Source organism: Cetorhinus maximus, chromosome 7, assembly GCF_964194155.1.
Source record: "Cetorhinus maximus chromosome 7, sCetMax3.hap1.1, whole genome shotgun sequence".
Classification (NCBI taxonomy): domain Eukaryota; kingdom Metazoa; phylum Chordata; class Chondrichthyes; order Lamniformes; family Cetorhinidae; genus Cetorhinus; species Cetorhinus maximus.
The window spans coordinates 142,572,147-142,592,243 of NC_135885.1; the positions used below are offsets into that span (position 1 = coordinate 142,572,147).

The following is a 20,097-nucleotide window of genomic DNA, read 5'->3' on the forward strand; positions in this document are numbered from 1 at the left end:
CGGACTTGGAAATATCTCACCATTCCTTCGCTGTTGCTGGGTCAAAATCCTGGAACTCACCACCCCCTGCCCTAACAGCACTGTGGGTGTACCTACACTACAGGGACTGCAGTGGTTTAAGAAGGCAGCTCACCAACACCTTCTGAAGGGCAAGTAGGAATGGGGCAATAAATGCTGACCCAGCCAGTGACGCCCACATCACAGGAATGAATTTAAGAAAACCCAACCACCCAACTACCTGCCCAAAACCCCGGCCACCCCCCAACCATCCGGCTACACCCTGACCTAATTACCCACTCACCCACTTATCCCTACCCATTTCACTCATTCACTAACATTCAGCCTGAACATTTAAACTTAGCACACAACAGCTGTAAAAAGGGGGCTTGTCCTGTCTTCTGCAGCACCCCCACCTCCCCCCGCCACCATTATGATCCGAGGAATTCTCTGAGGGAACGCTACACTCCACACTTCTGGGACAGTCAGGTTCAGAAGCCCGCACTGGAAATGTGGAGCAGCATCAGGTCGGGGAAATTTCCGGATGCAGTGGCAATTCGATAATGGTTGCTGTAGATCGGGGCCAACATGTTTAGAAGCCTCTATTGAAAGAGTAAAATTAAGAAAAATGCTCAAATGTGATTAAAGTTGTGGATATAAAGAACCACTGGCACCCATCAGGTTATCAGACTATTACAAGGTTTGATTGTTTAAAAGATTATGGTAGTAAAAGAGTGGGTTATAATCATGCACTTGATACATAATCCTTGTATATCAGATGAAGTGTTACATCAAGAGCCCATCTGCTCTAGGATGGAAAGGATCCCACGGCAACGTTTCCAAAAGCAGAGCAATTCTTCCTGTTTTTTCATTGATATTTATCCTACAACCAAGGGATTAACTGGTCATTATCACATTGCTGTTCGAGGGCTTGCTGTGCACAAATTTTCTTTTATGGAATGTGGGCATCGCTGGCTAGGTCAGCATTTATTGTTCAGAGCGCATTAGTGTATCTGGAGTCATAATTCCTTCCCTAAAGGGCATTAGTGAGCCAGGTGGGTTTTTAATTACAATTAGCAATGCTTTTTTAATTTAATTCAAATTTCACCATCTGCCATAATGGGATTTGAACCTGGGTCTCCAGAGCATTACCCTGGAATACTAGTTGAGTGATGATACTACTATGCCACTGCCTCACTTTGTGCTCACATTCCTCCATTTCAGCAGTGACCACACTTCACTGGCTCTAAAGTGCTTTGGGAGGGTGTCATAAAGTCATGAAATGCACTGTATAAATGGAAGCCTTTTTCCACTTCATTTTATTAATTTGCCCCAAGTTATATCGTGACACTGTTGACTTTGGAAGATCGATGAGGTGCCACAATAAGGGTAATGTGCATGCTGTCAAGATACCAGGCTTCCCAATCGGGCTTGTTCTTATTAAGTGGATGTTCATGTTTCCACTGAGAGCCATCATTCTCTGTGCATAAAGCAATCATTTAATAATGTCATATGGCCTTGGAGGATGCAGACATGAGGTGTAGCAATGCTCTTCAGATCAGGTCCAGGCATTTGCTGGATGCAATGTGTTCAGGCTACGTTGGTCGAGCTTGTTTCATCTTTGGAAACATCCAGTAGAAAGAAGCTGAGGCCACAGATAGGATTTAAGGAGGGTCATTTACAAATTCCAAGCTTAGGGTCTAGTTCAGTGGAGGGGATTCCATCACACTCCTGACTTTGACTTGTAGATTGTAAAAAGGCTTTCGGGCATCAAGAGGTGACCAACCCCTCTTAACATCATTGAGGGGGAGAAGAACTTGGTGCTGCCACTGCAGGTGAGGGGATGTTAGCTGGGCTTTCCTGTTCACCATAGTGTGGCCACCAGCTGGCACTATGTAGGATTTGGAATGTTACTTCCAGTTCATCAACCCAAGCCTGGTTATTATCTAGGTCCTGCTGTGTAAGGCTGGGATAGGCAGCTGCATTGTCAAATGTGATGAATGGAGCCAAACACTGTAGAACTGTCATCTAGAGTCATTAATTAACCAGTTACAATACCCTTTATGAGGAGGAAATGACAGCTATGTCAACCCCATGCTTGACTATACATTCAAGGTCTCATTCTGAAATTCAAATCCCTTCATGACCTTGTTTCTCCTTGAGTCTGTAACCCCCTCCAGCTCTACAACCCTCAGATAGCTGCACTCCTCCAATTCTGGCCTCTTGTGTACTCAATTTTAATCGCTCCATCAATGGCAGCCATGTCCTTAGCTGCCAGGGCTCTAAGATCTGAAATTCCCTCTGTAAACATCTTTCCTCACCTCTGCTTAAAATTTATTCCTTTGACCAAGCTTTTGGCTGCCTATCCTAATATCTCATGTGGTCCAGTGTCAAATTTTGTTTTGATGATGCTCCTGGTCTTGTATTGGAGAGGTCGGTGACCGAGCAGCTTCAAAGGACAGGGTTTCACCCCTGTGCCCTTCATGGGATGTTTCTTCCCTTTCCCCAAATCCTGGCGATAGGATGTTTTATCATACGCTGCACAAACCTGTGGACTCCTTCCATCGCTTTTGAAAAATTCAGAAACTAAGATAAAAGGGTTGCGAGAAACGGAGGCCACCATTTCCAAGATTGAGCAGGACGAGAGAAGAAATATGGTAAATCAATGGCAGCCCCATCACTGAGTAGGGTCTGTGACTCTTATTTCTAAAAATAACTTGTTTTTCAGAACTGGGATTGTACTTTGCATCAGAATTCACAATTTATTTAAAATCACTTAAAAGCTTACAAGGAATTTCAATACATTGTTTAATGACAGAAGCAAGGATTATATACAAGACTATAAACTGTCAGCAATGTTACATAAAATGAAATTTACACTGAATTAGCATCTTTAAGTATCCCGTCATTATTAAACATCTTAAAGGACAGATTTACTGCAATACTAGCTCTTTACACACAAATATAAAAATATTGTCTTTTTAACTGAATCACCCCGTACATTATACCTGTGTTTAAGAATGTTTCCTGATGATCCTACTACTTTATTGCCATTTTATGCACAGAATACAATAATTACAGTTTCCTTTGATTGTAAAGAAATTGTGGTTAACGGGAGAGAATAGGTACAAAACCGCAACTTACGTACCGTTTAAATTACTAAAGAAATCCTCCCAAAAGTGCAGCCAAGTACACACAAACTAAATAAGGATATAACAATGGCGGAAAGTGCAGCTCAAGACCACAAGAAAGGACACAGAATGAGTCATGGCACTTGTTATAAAATAACAGTGATAGCTTAAAGCTTATAATCAGTAGACAGTGCCTAATTTCACCTCCCTCTTTTTTAAATTACCAATCATATAGTGCAAACTAGTGGAAAATATTCACTTAAAAAACAAAATAACTTAAGAATGGAATGCTAACAGATATTCAAGTTACAGAGAAGATTTTCTGTTTAATGAGCTTTACATAAATGGCTCCATAACTAGTACCTCGGTTACGTACTATTCTGTGTTGATTTAGCCAGCAGTGCAGTGTTAATTTTTACGAGAAGCACATTTCTCTTTTAAACTGGACACAGAATCCAATGATTGGGAAACATTTCTGACAAGTGTTCATATGATCTTACAGCAGGTAATCTGTCTAGACAACAGAAGTGTCAGCCACAAGTTTACAAAACGACGTGCTGTCAATTTAAAAAAAAATTTAGTTAAAGGGTGCTTAAAATGGGTTTGAATAGGCAACGAGGTTGCTTCAAAATAACGTTACGAGGAAACAGGAATGAGTGGCTGTCCCCCTCAGCCACTAAGATTCAAAGTGGAACGCAGCCTGAAACAAAAAAAATGCCTCACCTCAAGTTGAAATGCAATCTTACCAGATTATCAAAATAGACTGACTGCTTATTATGTGAAAACATTTTTAAGTTACATTTTTAAAAAGTGGATAAAAGTACAGTTGCATATCATTTGACTTAAGAATTGGGATGAAAATGTGAAAACTTAAGGTGCTGAATCCGCAGAAATAACAAACTACCTCACACTCTTGTACTTCGCTGGTGTTTATATTGGCACAACTTCAGATAAAAAGCTGCATTTCAGTCACATTAACTGCCCCTAGATCAATTAGCACTGCATGAGCTATTCACTGGCAGTCACAGGGGGACACTGCAAGAGATGCTTTTCTTCAGATACCTTACCTTGGAAAGCTTATTGTGTCGCTGGTGCTTGTTTTTTTTAAATGGCATAAAACCTTCAGTAATCCACCTGAACCCAAGGGCATTAGGTTCTGATGCACAACCAGAAAGTCTCAAGGAATATGGAGTAAAAGGGCTAATTATTGGTTCTTCACAGAAACACAAAGATCGCACTTGTGAAACTGCCAAAAGAATGCCGTAAATTCCATCAATTTGAATACTATTTAAAACCACATTTTCACTGTGTGCTGGAATTTCTAACATACAAGTCATACAATTCTGAAGCACGTCTCTTTGCTATGAAATAAAACCGTGCATTGCTTATTCCTCAAACTGAATTATACTCCACATAATGGGTAAATTAAGCAATCTTAAGCTTGCATGCAGCTGTGGTGTGCTTTCCATCTACACATTCACACACAACCTCCCCATTCCAACATCGTTCAACTCGTCCCTCAGAAGTCTCAACACAACAAACGATGTGCTATACTTTCCTTTTTTCAAACTGACTCTTAAAACAGGCATCAGTGATAAGATTTGAGGCGATGGTTATAACTGTTCAAGTAACTCCACCGACACGATTTGGGACTATATTTTAAAAACTCTTAAAGAGAAAGCTGAGGGGTTACCTGATAGAGGTTTGTAAAAATCATAATAGGGGTTTGATAGATTAGATATTCCCCGTTGTGGGGGAGCCATAAACTAGGGGCCATCAATGTGAGATAGTCCACTAATAAATCCAACAAGGAATTGAGGAGAAACTTCTTTACCCATAGAGCGGGGAGAATGTGGAACTCGATAACACAGGGAGTGGTTGAGGAGGATAGTCGAGATGCATTTAAGGAGAAGTTGGATAAACACGAGGGAGGAAGGAATAAAAGGTCATGCAGACAGGGCGAGAAGTAGGGATGGGGAGAAGGCTCATGTGGAGCATAAACACTGGCATGGACCAGTTGGGCTGAATGGCCTCTGCCTGTGCTGTAAATTCTATGTACAAAGTGTAAATTAGCAGCAGTTGTAGGAGCCTTACAGTGGTGACTACAAAAATAGCAGTCACCCACACCAGGCCCTTAAGGCAGATCTGGCGCTGGGATTCTGTACATGCACCAAGTATCACTGCATAACTCACTTACGGCCAAAACGTTGACCAGGGTAGTCCTCCCTCATGACAGGGTAGGTGGGAGTCAAATGGAGGTCAGGGGGAAAGAGTATCTCAGAGAACATTTCTTTCGGCCTGTATTTCACCGTGCACTTAGCAGACAGAACACTGAGGACTCTGGGGACTGACACGGCACTAACACCAAGAGAGTTGCACGTGAAAGGACAACATTCTGTGGCATTTTCTTCTGCATTAAGCCGTTCTAAAGGATGAACGTGACTTCGACATTTTGAGGGGCAAGGCATATTCAACCACTTTCTTCCCAGATAAATTTACTTTACTGACATCAAAGACAGGGAATGAAAGTGATGAGGTGTATGGGCAGCTCTCCAATTTCTTGGTGGTGTAACAATCAAGCTGTTTTGCTTCTTGTGCTTCTCTTAACAAGGAAAGGTCTCTTAACAAGACAGATGACAAAATCTCAGGACCCAGAGGCCTCCATTGTGATGACAGGGAACATTTCTTAATCTTGCAGCCTGTGCCAAAATGTCACCTACCAGATACAGCGTGTCCTGTAAACCCAGCGTTCACAGTTTGGGGACAAGTTTAACTTAACCCACCCATTGAAAAGCTGACAGCTGCGGGTGCAATGCTGGTTTCATAGGCTGCCCCATCAAACTGAACTTCCAAAAGATAATCCCAGCGCCAGGGCTCAGACCTATCTGGGCCGCTCTCCTTCCTTCAAATCGCAGATACAAGCTGCTGAATCAGTTTATCAGATAGGACACATTTCCCGTTCTGATTGAAGGTGAAAACTGTGCTTCTGCATTGATGAATCACTGAGTATAAAAATCTTCAGCTTGAGGGGAATTTTTCAGTGAAAGGGTGGGGCAGTCATGAGTTCTCAGCTGATCGATGCTTTTTGGCACACACCAAGTCTGATTTGGCCTCTTTGCGTTGGGCATTGTTGAGCTCCTGGAGTCTCTTTCCCTTAAACAAAAACCCTAAAGTTGCCGCTGTGAATCAACTGTTACCATCTGTAACCGGGTCTGAAAGATCTGAAGCCACGTGCTGGCACGATCTCCAAAACACAAGAGAAACTCACTTTCTGATACAGAAAATAATCATCCGAGCCTACTTGCCTAGAAATCGATAGTTAAGACCATAAGACATAGGAGCAGTAGACGACCATTCGGCCCACTGAGGCTGCTCCGCCAGGCAACTGCAGAGGTCATCTTATGGCAGTTCAAAACTGAACCCATTTGAAGGGGCATTCAGGCATCATTCATGCAAAGAAGATCCTAACGAAATATTTCTTAAAGGGACAGACGCCATTCTAATTGCATAGCTTGCCTTATCTAGGAGTGTAAAGAGAGGAATATCGCAAAAACCAGTGACTTCTAGTTTTGCTTATACTACCACGGAAAACAATTTAATGACCAAAGAAACATTGATGGCAGTTTGTTGTTCTGACTTTTTCCATGGTGATGTAAACGTAACTGTTGACAGGGGCTTTTAGCTTATCCAAGTTGCCAGGTTTCAGACAAGATATTTAATTTCGACCAAGGCTTAAAAAAAAACATAGGGCATACGAGGGGAAAGCAATATTTAGATGACTTCTGAGATCTGAGCTTTTCCAAGTTGGGTATTAATTGTCCAAAAACGGCCAGACTCTGGAAACAATTAAAATAAAAGTCACCTGAACATTAATCAAACTTTACAGGTAAATTAGCAAGGCAATATTATGGCCCTTTTGGAGAATCATTCACAAAACATTATCTACATACGCATTCAGTTGTTGATGTGATTTGTACAATTTATACCACTAATGCACTCAGGATTTTCATCTCAAGTAAAAATGACTCTATATACAAATATACACTGAAGCAAGAACCACCTCTCCATCTCCCAGAAATAAACCATCAAATTAAAGCAGGATACCTGAGGTGCTGCAGGGGTTTCAGTACCCTATCCCAGTCCTAAATATACAATTTGGGATTTAAAACAACAACAAAAAAAAAATAATCAGTAGGCGTTTCACCCTACTTGAAAAATGTGCACTATGATAGAAATTGATAAAAACTAATTCCTTTAAGCAGCACAAACTGATGGCTCCTCGGAGAGACTTCATCTTTTGATGTTGCATGCCCAGGCGGGTAGCCAGAGACTGGACAACCCTTGCAAAGTTGTGGTACAATGATCACCCTCAGAGCACCTCTTCAATGCAGACAGCAAGGACCGAACGTTAACCTTCAGTTGGAAGAAGTACCTGCCCCACTTAACGAATATCTGAAATAAGAAATTTTAGAACGTTACTACTTTTTGTTTTATGAGCAGATAAATCAATAACATGATGCTTGATACTGGCCCTTCTTTCAAGATATTCTGTAAGGAAGGTGCATTATTTGTTTCGTTTTTTGACATTTCATTAAATCATATTGCAACTCAGCACGAATAGCTGAAGTGTAATTCAAGTGTACAAAATTAACTGGCAGGAAAAGGCCAACTAGTCAGTCCATCAAGCCTGCCTCACATGATGATGGTGGAAGCATCATGGCTAGTTTATCCCTCTCTCCCCTCCCCTCTGCAGCAATGTACCCTCCTGGAAGAGGCAAAATACAGAGCCAAAAAGGCAAAAAAAAAAATTACACTGGAAAAGCTTCTCTCCAAATCCCTCAGGCAACTGAGAGGAGATCATATAGATCAAGTGTTATCCATAAAGACACAGGCCATTAATCTGACATGATCTCTGCGCCAGTCAGGAATTGGTTGATCTCCCTCTTGAAGGTGATGCAGAGTCAGCAACCAGCGCACCACAATCAATGGCTCACAGAGCATGCTTGCCACTGTATCATTAATGACCACCACATAATGATGTGGTGTTAAAAAATAAATTATGTGTATGACAAAATTAGTCTGCTGTTTAATTATTCAAATTTCTTTTAAAAAGCAATGCTTGTTCTCCTGCTTTGAAGCCATTTCAAATTTCAGCCTTAAATGTAGGTGCAAATTAAACTACCAATAGAATCTGCCTTCCTGAAATAATCAGTATGTCTCAATTGCTTTGCACTCCTACAGTAAAAAATGCTTTTCCCTCAGTGGACTCCAAACTGCTGGCAATAAAAGTTCTTCGAGCGGACATAAACAATTACTGGTCTGGCATTCCCTGCGCATAGTGATAATACTTTGTCTCTAAATGGTTTTCAGAGTAATCATTCCCCTCATTCCCCTTGGAGAAGAAAAGCAACAAACTAAAGCAAGCAACATAAATCACAATTCTCATGTTAATACAATAAAGTCCTCCATACAGAGCTGTTGCTCAGAGGTCAAAACCTGCAACCACTTCAACTGTTTGTGATTTGGGCAGAGTAACAAGAATAGAGTTCGCACTTAGATAATAAAACAGAAGCCTGGAGCACTCGTCTTCAACACTGGATAAAAAAGATTCACTTTAGGTGTATAAGCCAGGAAAGCTAATAGTTATGCATTAGTTCAAGTGGCTTACACACGTACACAGAATTACACAGCATTTTACTGCTTAGAAACAGGCAATTTGGCTCACCTGGTCTATCTCCAGTGTTTTTGCTCCACATTAGTCTCCTCTCTCTTCTACTCAACGTAACCTTCTATTCTTTTTTTCCCTCATGAATTTACCTCATTCCCCTTAAATACATCTCTGTTATTCACTTCAACTACTCCATGTTAGAGTGAATATGACATTCTCGCCACTCTGGATAAAGGAGTTTCTCCTGAATTCCTTATTGGGTTTATTAGTGACTATCTGACATTTATTTCTCCTAAATGAGGATTCTCCCACAAGTGGAAACATCCACTCTAGGTCTACGATGATGAATTATATAGCTTTATTCACACACTTAACAGGCAAAGTTAGATGGGATCGGAGGCTTAGCTCAGTGTCAGCTAGGGCGCTGAGATTCCTAACAGTCTGTGTCAGCCTCAAATAGTGGCTGAGGAATGCAGTCAGTGGCAAGGATAAATAGTTTGCAGCAGGGACGAATGACGCCAGCAAGACTGTCTTCAGGCAAGCAGCATGACAGCATAGAGGAAGTGATGGGGTCGACAGTGGACACGGGGAACCTGAGCTCATGTCTGCAGATGATGTCAAAAGTGGTACGTAGATGAGAGGAGGCAGCCAAGGGAAGATTATTGGGAGAGTCTGCAGATAACGATATAGGGATAAGAACCATATAGATAAACTGACGCTTTTATCATATCCCATTGGATGCAAGGTGCCACAGTACATAAATAACAAGCTGCAAAGGGATAGGAACAATAGAACAGGAGGAGGCTATTTAGTCTGTTCCACCAGTGAGATCATGGCTGATCTGTGACCTAACTCCACCTACCCACCTTTGCCCCATACTCCTTAACAACTTTGGTTAACAAAAATCTATCAATCTCAGATTTAACATTAACAGTTGATTTGGTATCAACTGCTGTTTGTGGAAGAGAGTTCCGAACTTTGTATGATAGTGTTTCCTAACTTCGCTCCTAAAAGGTCTGGCTCTAACCTTTGGGCTGGGTTTCCCCCTGGGCTAGACTCTCCAATCAGTGGAAGTAGTTTCCCCCAGTCTACCTTATCAGTTCACCTCAATATCCTGAAAATGCATATCGAACCACATCCTAATCTTCAAAATTTCAGGAATAACAGCCATACTTTGTGTAATCTCGCCTTGTTATTTAACCCAAAGTGCCTAGATATCAGTCTGGAATGTCTCCACTCTCTTACCTAAGGTGCAGTAAACACCACACAGTACTCCAGGTGTGGTCTAACCAGACTTTGTTGAGCTGTAGCATGACTGCTACCACCACCTATTCTATTCCTTTAGATATAAAGGCCAGCATTCCATTAGCCTTTTTGATTATTTGTAAGATGGTGAAATTAGCATAAAAGCAGCAGATGGAATTCAATGTTGGTAAGTGGGAGGAGGTACTTTGGTGAAAAATAAAGTAATAATCAATTATGCTTTGGGAGCAGTTGAGTGATGTGGAGAAGCAGAGGGATTCCGGGGTTCAGGCACACAAGGCATCACCCGAATGGTTTAACTGAGCTGCGGGAAAACAATTTTGTTTCAACAACTGGGTCCAAAATATAAAATCAATGGGAAATACCTTTGAAGCCTTTGCACGAGCTGGGATACGAGCGTGTCGGAAATGCCTGGACAAGCCTCTTCTACCAAGAAAATAGCCTCCCTCAACTCTTCCACTGCTTCGGTATTACCTCCTCCAGCCCGGCTCTTCTCCTTGAGCTGAAAGAATACTCAATCCATCAATCCACTGGGAATGTGCGTCAATCCAGCGATACAGTGGGAATGTACATTAAGCAATACATCTCCAGCTCCCCACCCCGCACCCAAATAAGTGGCTTTTTGCATACCTCAGTAAATAACGGAGAAATAATTGTCGGTAAACACTGAGACAGCGTGTGCTTTGGGGTGTCTTCTACCTATGGAAGTTGAGAGTTAGAAGTTAATCTCCTTAGAACTGGCAGTCTACAACTCTGCTTCAATGAAACAGAATAGTGGTTAAGGTGGAAACAAATTTGCACACTGAAGCACAAAAGGGTCATATATTTCTCTGCAAACCTCCATGGTAATGGGTGATATAGACTATTAGAGAGTGTCCAGTTAACATATTTGCATAAAACCAAGATACTGCGGATGCTGGAAATCTGAAACAAAAACAGAAAATGGAGAAACTCAGCAGGTCTGACAGCGTCCTTGGAGAGGAAAACAGGGTTAAAGTTTCGAGTCCCCTATGACTCTTCTTCAGAGCTAAAGATAGTAACATATTTGCATCTTCTATTTCCTGATACTGCTACTTTCAACAGTGACACTGAGTGCTTTCTTCATCCAGGAGCCAGACAACTGCTTGAAGTAAAAACAAAAAACTACTGCGGATGCTGGAAATCCAAAACAAAAACAGAATTACCTGCTGAGTTTTTCCAGGTAATTCTGTTTTTGTTTTTAACTGCTTGAAGTGACTGAAACTTCTTCAGCAATAATTATACAGAATTTTTTTTAAACAGCACAGAAGCAGGGCATTTGGTCCAACAGGTCGATACCTGGTGTTTATGCTCCACACCCACCTCAATTCCACTCACCAACAAAATCTTCCTCTGCCCCTCATGTTTATCTTACTTCCCCTTAAATATATCAGTGTGATTCTCCTCATCCATTCCATGTGAGTGAGTTCCAAATTCTAACCAGCTCTCTGTTAAGAAAATCTCTCCTGAACTCATTAGATTTAATATTAGCTATTTTACATTTTGACCTCTAGTTTAGTCCTCTACCCAATCAGGCACTTCCATAATTTTAAAGACTTCTATCGGGTCACCTCTCAGTCTTTTTTTCCCCACTTGTTCAATCTTGCATGAATTGATTTACTAATACTAGATTAGATTTCCTGGGACCTGCTGACAATTACAGGATTACATTGCAAAGAATCTCAATGTTGGCTAAGCTACTGAAGCCAAAATGTTGCAGTTCACCTCACGCTCTAACCAGCAAATTAAGAGTTGGGTGAAGACAATTTTTAAAAAATCACAAGTCAAACTTAAAAGATGGAAACATTAGTTGTACCTGATCCCTCTCGATAAGATCCTCAGGTTGTGCAGCTCCATTTTGCAACTTGATAGGATCTTTCTCTTTGATTGTGAAGATCCAGTCACTTGCGTCATTTCCTCCTGATGCTTGTCTGTCACCTTCCCTAATATTATTAAAGAAAACATTATTGCTTCATCTGTTCTGTAAAAAAAAAAGTCTTCATGGAAAATCATTACACCAGAAACAAATGAACATCATTTTGGCATCAATTTCAAATGGTAGCACACTCGCCTCTGAATCACAAGGCTCCATGTTCAAGCCCCATTCCAGGGCCCGAGCACAAAAACCAGGTGCAGCACTGAGGGAGCATAGCATTGTCAGAAGTGCCGTCTTTTGGATGAGATGTTAAACTGAGGCCCAATCTGCCTTCTGGGGGTAATATAAAAGATCCCATGGCACTATTTCGAAAAGGAGCAGGGGAGTTGTCCCCAGTGATCTGCCTAATATTTATCCCTCAATCAACATCACAAAATAACAGATTATCTGGTCATTATTGCATTGATGTGTGGGGGAGTTTGCTGAGCACAAATTGGCTGCCGTGTTTCCTACATTACAACAGTAACTACACTTCAAAAAATGCTTAATTGGCTGTAAAGCGCTTTGAGACATCCAGTGATCATGAAAAGCACTAGATGAATGCAAGTCTTTCTTTCTCTTTTGCTAGGTCACAAACAAGGGAAGCAACAACTTTCATTTATATAGCCCCTTTAACATGGTTTAACATTCTAAGGTGAAGGTGTTTCACAGGAGGGTTACCTATGAAACGTACACAAGGAGATATTAAGACAGGGGTTGGTCAAAGAGATAGGTTTCAAGGAGTGTCTTAAAGGGAGTGAGGTAGAAGGCAGCAATTCCAGGAGGTTACGGCCTAGACAGCTGAAGGTTATGGAAGAGGTTTGAATTAGAGGCATGCAGAGATCTCAGTTTTTTTTCCCCACCATTCATACAGGTGTCACTAGGAAGGCCAGCATTTAGCGGCCATTCCTAACAGCCCTTGAGACAACTGACTGGCTTGCTAGGCCCTATTGCAATTCTCTTTTGAATGTTACTACTGAATTTTCTCCCAACACTCTTTCAGGCAGTGTATTCCAGATAACACCAACTTGCTGCGTAAGTTTTGTTTTCTTCAAATTGCCACTTAAGGTATCACCTTAACACTGTGTCCTCTGGTTACTGACCCATCTGCCCATGGAGCCAGTCTCTCCTTATTTACCCTATCAAAACCACTCAAGATTCTGAACATCTCTATTAAGTCCCCTCTTCATCTACATGTGGATTGTTGAGGTGCATAGCATGGATTTATTTAAGGGGCAGCTGGATAAGGAAGAATGGAATATAAGGATACATTGATAGGGCGAGATGTAGTAGTGGGGAGAGGGGAGGGGAAGGGGTGGAGTAGGCTCACATGAAGCATAAACACCATCATGGACCGGATGGCCTATTTCTGTGCTGTAAATCCTACGTAAATCTAAGTATATTGCATTTTCAATCAATACAATTGAGCATGTTTTATTGGAAGCAACTGAGCCTTTAGGAGAAACTGGATGAATGCACAGTACAGGAACACTCACGAGTCAGATTCGTCTGAGCTGGAATGATCATGGTTCTGCTCTGCCTTCCACCTCTTGTACCGGTCAATTAGCTCCGTCAAGTAAGAAGTCTTCTTGGAATTTCGTATTATGAATTTATGCTTCAGCAATTCTTTTGCTGTAGGTCTCTTAAGAAAATAAACAAAATATATTAGCTATTCCTTCTTAAACAGCAAAGTGAAACCTACTTATCACTTATCATCATGGAAGCAAAAACATTTCTGTGCAGTGGGTGCTTGGGATGATGATCTTCATAAAACTTGGAGCACTTCTTGCTTGGCATAACTACCTTTAGAGACAACGGGCACGTGCACACCAATATTATACCCAGCCACAACTTCAAACATCACAAGTTGTACTTCAAAAGTACTTGATCGTTTGGCACCCCATCCACAAACATTCACTCCCTCCACCACTGATGAACAGTGGCAGCATTGTGTACCATCTACAAAATGTACTGCAGAAACTCACCAGGGCTCCTAAGACAGCATCTTCCAAATCCTCGACCACTACTATCTAGAAGGACAAGGGGCAGCAAACACATGGGAACGCCACCACCTGGAAGTTCCTCTCCAAGCTACACACCATCCTGACTTAGAAATGTATCGCCATTCCATTACTGTCGCTGGGTCAAAATCCTGGAACTCCCTCCCTAACAGCACTGTAGGTGCACCTACACCACATGGACTGCAGCGGTTCATGAAGGCAGCTCACCACCACCTTCTCAAGGGCAATTATGGGTGGGCAATATATGCTGGCCTAGCCAGCGATGCCCACTGGCAATGAATGAATTTTTAAAAAACTGCCATAACAGTGAGTGCACTTCAAAAGTACTTGGTCATTTGTAAAGCGCTTTGGGATGTTTGAAAGACACAATTTAAATGCAAGTTTGTTCTTTCTTTCCTTTTGTTCACTAATGCCTCGAGGTTTCCATTCATAACTTAAGTGGTTATTTAGGCCCAGAAAACTGTTAAATGTAGCCATCCAACTCAAAGCGTGTGCCATCTGAAAATGTTCATAGTGCAGTCGCAGTTATCAAAAACAGACACAGTCCCTAATCAGACATTTAAAGTCTAGATTTTGTTTTCTTATTGTCCCAGAAAAGGCATATGGATGACAAGACTAGCACCTGCAGGAACCAGACAAATGGGCTACCCGAGGGGTGTGTCTTAGTCCCAGCCTTGTTCAACTTTCACACCAATGACTTACCCTACACAACATCCCGGAAGTTTATCTACGCAGATGACATCTGTTGTGGCATACAGGCTCAGACTTTCCCTGAGCTGACTAAACGACGATATTGCAAAGCTGGCAGACTACTGCAAGACCTGGTGCCTAAAACCGAGTACCAGTAAAATAGTCTCTAGCACATTCCATCTTCACAATGCCAGCACTAGGAGGGAACTGGATATCACCCTGGATGGCCAGAGACTGAAGCACGGTCCCCTCCCTCTTTACTTAGGCGTCACCCTTGACAGAGGCCTCACGTAGACAGCGCCTTATCAAGACTCCAGGAAAAATTAAAACCCGCAACAACCTCCTCAGTAAACTGGCCGATACATCATGGGGATCACAGGCCAAGGCTCTAAGGACCTCTGTGCGTGCCGTCACATACTCTACTGCAGAATACTGCGCGCCCCTGTATGGTACCAATCTTGCCCACAACAAACTTATTGATGTGCAACTCAACAATGCGCATTATCACAGGTACCCTTTGACCAACTCACTTCCCCTGGTTCCCAGTCCTGTGCAGCACTGCCACCCCCCACACCAGGAGGGTAATTGCAACAGGCAAGCTACTGGAGAAGGTCCTTTCCAGTCCAAGCCTGCCCTTATTCGATAACCTCCTCAACCCACCAGCAGTCCACCTTCCCTCACGCCACCCCATATGGTTAAACCCACCATGCCGAGGAGTTACAGCTGAGGGCCTATGGCAGGAGGACAGGCAGGAGAAAACATCCACCAGGAACCACTCTCTCATCATAGACCCCACTGCTCGTCCACCCGGCTTTGATCTCCCATGGTGACAGTCGGCCCTTTTAAACCGTTTCTGGATTGGCCAAGGCCTCTGTGCTGCAACTCAGCATCAATGGGGTCGCCAAGACCATCCAGGCTGCAGCTGTGGTGCAGTCCAAACAATGACTCACATTGTCAGGCATGTCCGCTAACTAAACTTGAAGGCGGGCTTAAAGAACTCCATCTAGCCACTGACAAGGCTAATGCTTGGCTCTGTCACCATGCACAATCTAAACAAATATGCATCAATACTTCTTGGTATTAAAAACTGACTGAATGCTAGTCTGTGCAATATACTTCAAACAACTTAGCATCTGTTCCCTGCTCAGGGGCTCGATAGGATCACAACAGCTGGGTTGGTCGTGAAAGGTCATTGATATGAAACGTTACCGCTATTTCTCACCGCAGATGCTGCCTGACGTACTGCATTTTTCCAGCATTCTTAAGATTTTAATTTGCTGGATTGGTGACGTGTTTGAATCAGGTTAACCTGGGACACTCTGGAGGCCAGGAAGAAAGGACTTCTAGAGATTTTGGGTGGTTAGGAAAAAATAATTAATTTAATTTAGAATAACAGCCAAGGTTCTAATACATAGCCCCTGCCCGCACTTTTTTTGGCAAGACCTTTAGATTTTAAGCCACTTACAAAACTTGGTTCTTTGTTCAAGCATGCTTCTACAAATTCTTTAAGGGGTTTACTGTAGTTTCCCTCCAATGTCGGTGCATTGTTCTTCGGAATAAGGAATAAAACTTTCATCGGATGTAGCTCAGAATGTGGCGGCTCTCCTTTCGTAAGTTCTATTGCAGTTATTCCCAAAGACCAGATATCAGCCTATGAAAACGGAATATAAAAAAGGCTAATTATTTTGTCATAATTTCGAAAGATTTGTTTCTCGAGTACCTTCGATTTCCTTAGGTGCTAATCAATTAATTCAGCGTGCATCACGGATTAAATGCAGGGTCTTCTGACAAAAGACTCAGTACCACTATACAGCACGTCAGTACCACATTAACTGAGCCAATGACACAGTATGCTATTTTACCACTAGGTTACACACTCATTTTTGCTGTCAGCATTTGATGGTATAAGAAAATAGTTGAACAGAAAACGGTAGTCAAAATATAAAACTGAAATACTTTAAATCTTTCATATTCATGTGCCAATAAATGTGGGGTTAATTTAAACCACAGGATCTGTGCACCCCAGAGAGAGAAACATTTTGGTCCATGCTGGTGTTTATGCTCAACACAAGCTTCGTCCCACCCTACTTCTACTCTAGCCTACCTCTATTCCTTTCACAGAATGACGCAGCCCAGGAGGAAACCATTTGGCCCATTGTGCCTATGCCAACTCTTGGGTAGAGCTATCCTATTAATCCCATTCCCCTGCTCTTTCCCCATAGCCCTGTAAAAGCCTTTTAAGTATTTATCTAATTCCCTTTTGAAACTTACTACTGAATCTGCTTGTGCCACCCTTTCAGGCAGTGCATTTTGTATTTGCTTCGTGTAGGAAAAAAATACTCACGTCACCTTTGGTTGTTTGCCAATAATCTTAAATCTGTGTCCTCTGGTTATTGTCCCTTCTGCCACTGGAAACAGTTTCTCCTTATTTACTCTAGCAAATCTAAAACACTCTATTAAGACTCCTCTGAAACTTCTTTGCTCTAAGGAGAACAATCTCAGCTTCTCCAGTCTTGTCGCAGAACTGAAGATCCCCAATGCTGGTACCATTCTAGTAAATCTCTTCTGCACCCTCTCCAAAGTCTTGACATCCTTCCTAAAGTGCAGCGTTCAGAGTTGAACACATTACTCCAACTGGGACACAATCAGTGATTTATAAAAGTTTTGCATATTTCTCCCTCATCTGTTTATCTAGCCTCTCCTTAAATGCATCTATGCTATTCAACTCAATGGCTTCACATGGTAGCATGCTTCAGTCAAACCATATAATCTGGCCATGAGTTTTTATAGCTGACAACAAGTGTCAGGGTTCAAGCAAAAAACTGCAGATGCTGGAAATCCAAAACAAAAACAAAAATAAAAATACCTGGAAAAACTCAGCAGTTCCGACAGCATCTGCGGAGAGGAATACAGTTAATGTTTCGAGTCTGTATGACTCTTCATCAGAACTAAGGAAAAATAGAAGAGAGGTGAAATATAAACTGGTTTAAGGAGGGGTGGGACAAGTAGAGCTGAATAGAGGGCCAGTGATAGGTGGAGATTGCCAAAAGACGTCATAGACAAAAGGACAAAGAGGTGTTGATGGTGGTGATATTAGCTAAGAAATGTGCTAATAGGTTACATTAAGGGTAGAAAGCAGGACTAGCAAGGTACAGATAGCCCTAGTGGGGGTGGGGTGGGGGGAAGGGATCGAAATAGACTAAAAGGTAGAGATAAAACAATGGATGGGAATATATTTAAAAATAATGGAAATAGGTGGGAAAAGAAAAATCTATATAAATTATTGGAAAAAGTTATCAGCACTGTCAACACCTCTTTGTCCTTTTGTCTATGACTTCTTTTGGCAATCTCCACCTATCACTGGCCCTCTATCCAGCTCTACTTGTCCCACCCTACCTTAAACCAGTTTATATTTCACCTCTCTTCTATTTTTCCTTAGTTCTGATGAAGAGTCATACGGACTTGAATCGTTAACTATATTCCTCTCCGCAGATGCTGTCAGGCCTGCTGAGTTTTTCCAGGTATTTTTATTTAAGTGTCAGGGTTCTCCTACAACAGCTTTCATTTATATAGCAGCTTCAACAGAGTAAAACACCCCAAGGTGCTGCACAGGAGCTTTAGTTTTATACCAAGCCACATACGGAGGTATTGGGACAGCTGACCAAAAGCTAGGTCAAAATGATAGGTTTTAAGGAGCATGTTAAAGGAGAAGAGAGAGGTAGAGAGGTGGAGAGGTTTAGGGATGGAATTCCAGAGCTTTGGACTCAGGCAGCTGAAAGAACAGGTGGAGCCAATAAAATCAGGAATGTGTCAGAGGCCAGAATTGGAGGAGTGCAGAGATCTGAGGAGGGCTTGTAGGGCTAGGGGAGATTACCGAGATAGGGAGGGGCAAAGCCATGGAGAGCTTTGGAAACAAAGATGAGAATTTTAAAATTGAGGTGAAGTTAAAACTGGAACCGATGTAAACCAGTGAGCAGAGGGGTGATGGGCGAATGGGGCTTGCTGGAAGTTAGGATAAATGCAGCAGGTTTCTGGATGAGCTGGCACTTACAGAGGCCGGAAGGTTGGAGCCCTAAGAGGAGCATACAGAAACAGTGGAATCTAGAGGTTACAGGGGCACAGATGAGAATTCCAGCAGTAGATGCGCTGAAGCACGGCAAGAAATCAGGCATCGTTACACACACAACATCTGCAAACTCTGCCTTCTCAAAAGGGGTATATTCTTCCAAGAGTTGGTCCACGATTCATCCTGGAGAAATGGTAGCAATCCATACCTTTGAATCATACGCCGACTGTTTGATAACTTCTGGTGCCATCCAGAAAGGCGTGCCCACAAAAGTGTTTCTCTTTATTTGTGTGTCTGTCAGCTGCCCAGCAACACCAAAATCTGCCAGTTTAACTTCGCCTTGCTCCGACAGTAAGACATTGGCAGCTAGAAAAAGGCGATACAAAGATTAGAGGCTTGAACACAATTACTTGGTTTAAAAATACACGTGCAATTTCTCACCTTTGATATCTCTGTGGATTTTCTTTTCTGAGTGCAAATATTCAAGGCCTTTTAAAATTTCCCTTAGTATTGTTGCAATCTGGTATTCATCCAGTGAACCGGGTTCTAACTAAAAGAAAATCAAATTTTTAAGGACCCAGTAAAATATTTCATGAAAACAGGAGGCCATTCAGTCCCTTGATCCTGTTCCACCGTTCCACTAGCTCATAGCTGATATGTACCATAACAACTTCTCTGAGCTCTTAATACCCATGCTTAACAAAAATCTACCAGTCAGTTTTGCCATTTTCAACTGAACCTCAGGCTCAGCTGTTTTTGGGGGGCTGGGGGGGGCGCCGGGAAAGAGTGGGGGGGTGTTGCAGCTTTCCACTCCCCTTTTTGTGACCAAGTGCTTCCTGACATTGCTCATGAATGGCCTGGTTCTAATTTTAAAATGGTGCCACCTTTTCCTGGACGACTCCACCCCTGCCAGAGGAAGTAGTTTCTATCTACTCTTTAGTCATCTTTAACACTCAACTAGATCACCCCTTAATCCTCCATACTCGAGGGAATACAAGACTAGTCTATGCAACCTGCCCTCAAAATTTAACCCTTTTAGCACCAGTATTATTTTAGTGAATCGCCTCCAAAGGCAATACAACTTCCTGAAGTAGAGGGTCGAAATCTTGGTGCAGTACTTTTAAATGAACTTCCTGCCACCTTAGTTCATCTCACCATGTCAACATAACCTTTCAATCCCCTCTCTCCCACATAATCATCCATCTTCCCCTTGCATCTGTGTTTTACAAATCTGTCCATTTATTTGACATGACAAGACAAAGTCGCCAATTTGTATAATGACACTTAAGAATTTTCTGGCGGGGCAGACACAATTTCGGAGTAGTCAC

At 42.2% G+C, this 20,097-nt stretch overlaps 1 protein-coding gene across 1 annotated transcript in view; it reads right to left on the minus strand.

Moving 5' to 3' along the window:
- Window positions 1-2,733: 2,733 nt before the first annotated feature.
- The window catches only part of LOC144683031 (serine/threonine-protein kinase 24), a 44,065-nt gene continuing 26,701 nt past the window's right edge, over window positions 2,734-20,097 (minus strand). Inside the window, exons 5-12 of the mRNA XM_078546028.1 lie at window positions 19,211-19,319; window positions 18,978-19,135; window positions 16,169-16,354; window positions 13,489-13,634; window positions 11,894-12,020; window positions 10,690-10,758; window positions 10,425-10,561; window positions 2,734-7,580 (exon numbers count right to left, since the gene is read on the minus strand). Coding sequence (XP_078402154.1) covers window positions 7,544-7,580; window positions 10,425-10,561; window positions 10,690-10,758; window positions 11,894-12,020; window positions 13,489-13,634; window positions 16,169-16,354; window positions 18,978-19,135; window positions 19,211-19,319 — 969 coding nt within the window. The 3' untranslated portion in view covers window positions 2,734-7,543. The remainder of the gene's footprint in view (window positions 7,581-10,424; window positions 10,562-10,689; window positions 10,759-11,893; window positions 12,021-13,488; window positions 13,635-16,168; window positions 16,355-18,977; window positions 19,136-19,210; window positions 19,320-20,097) is intronic.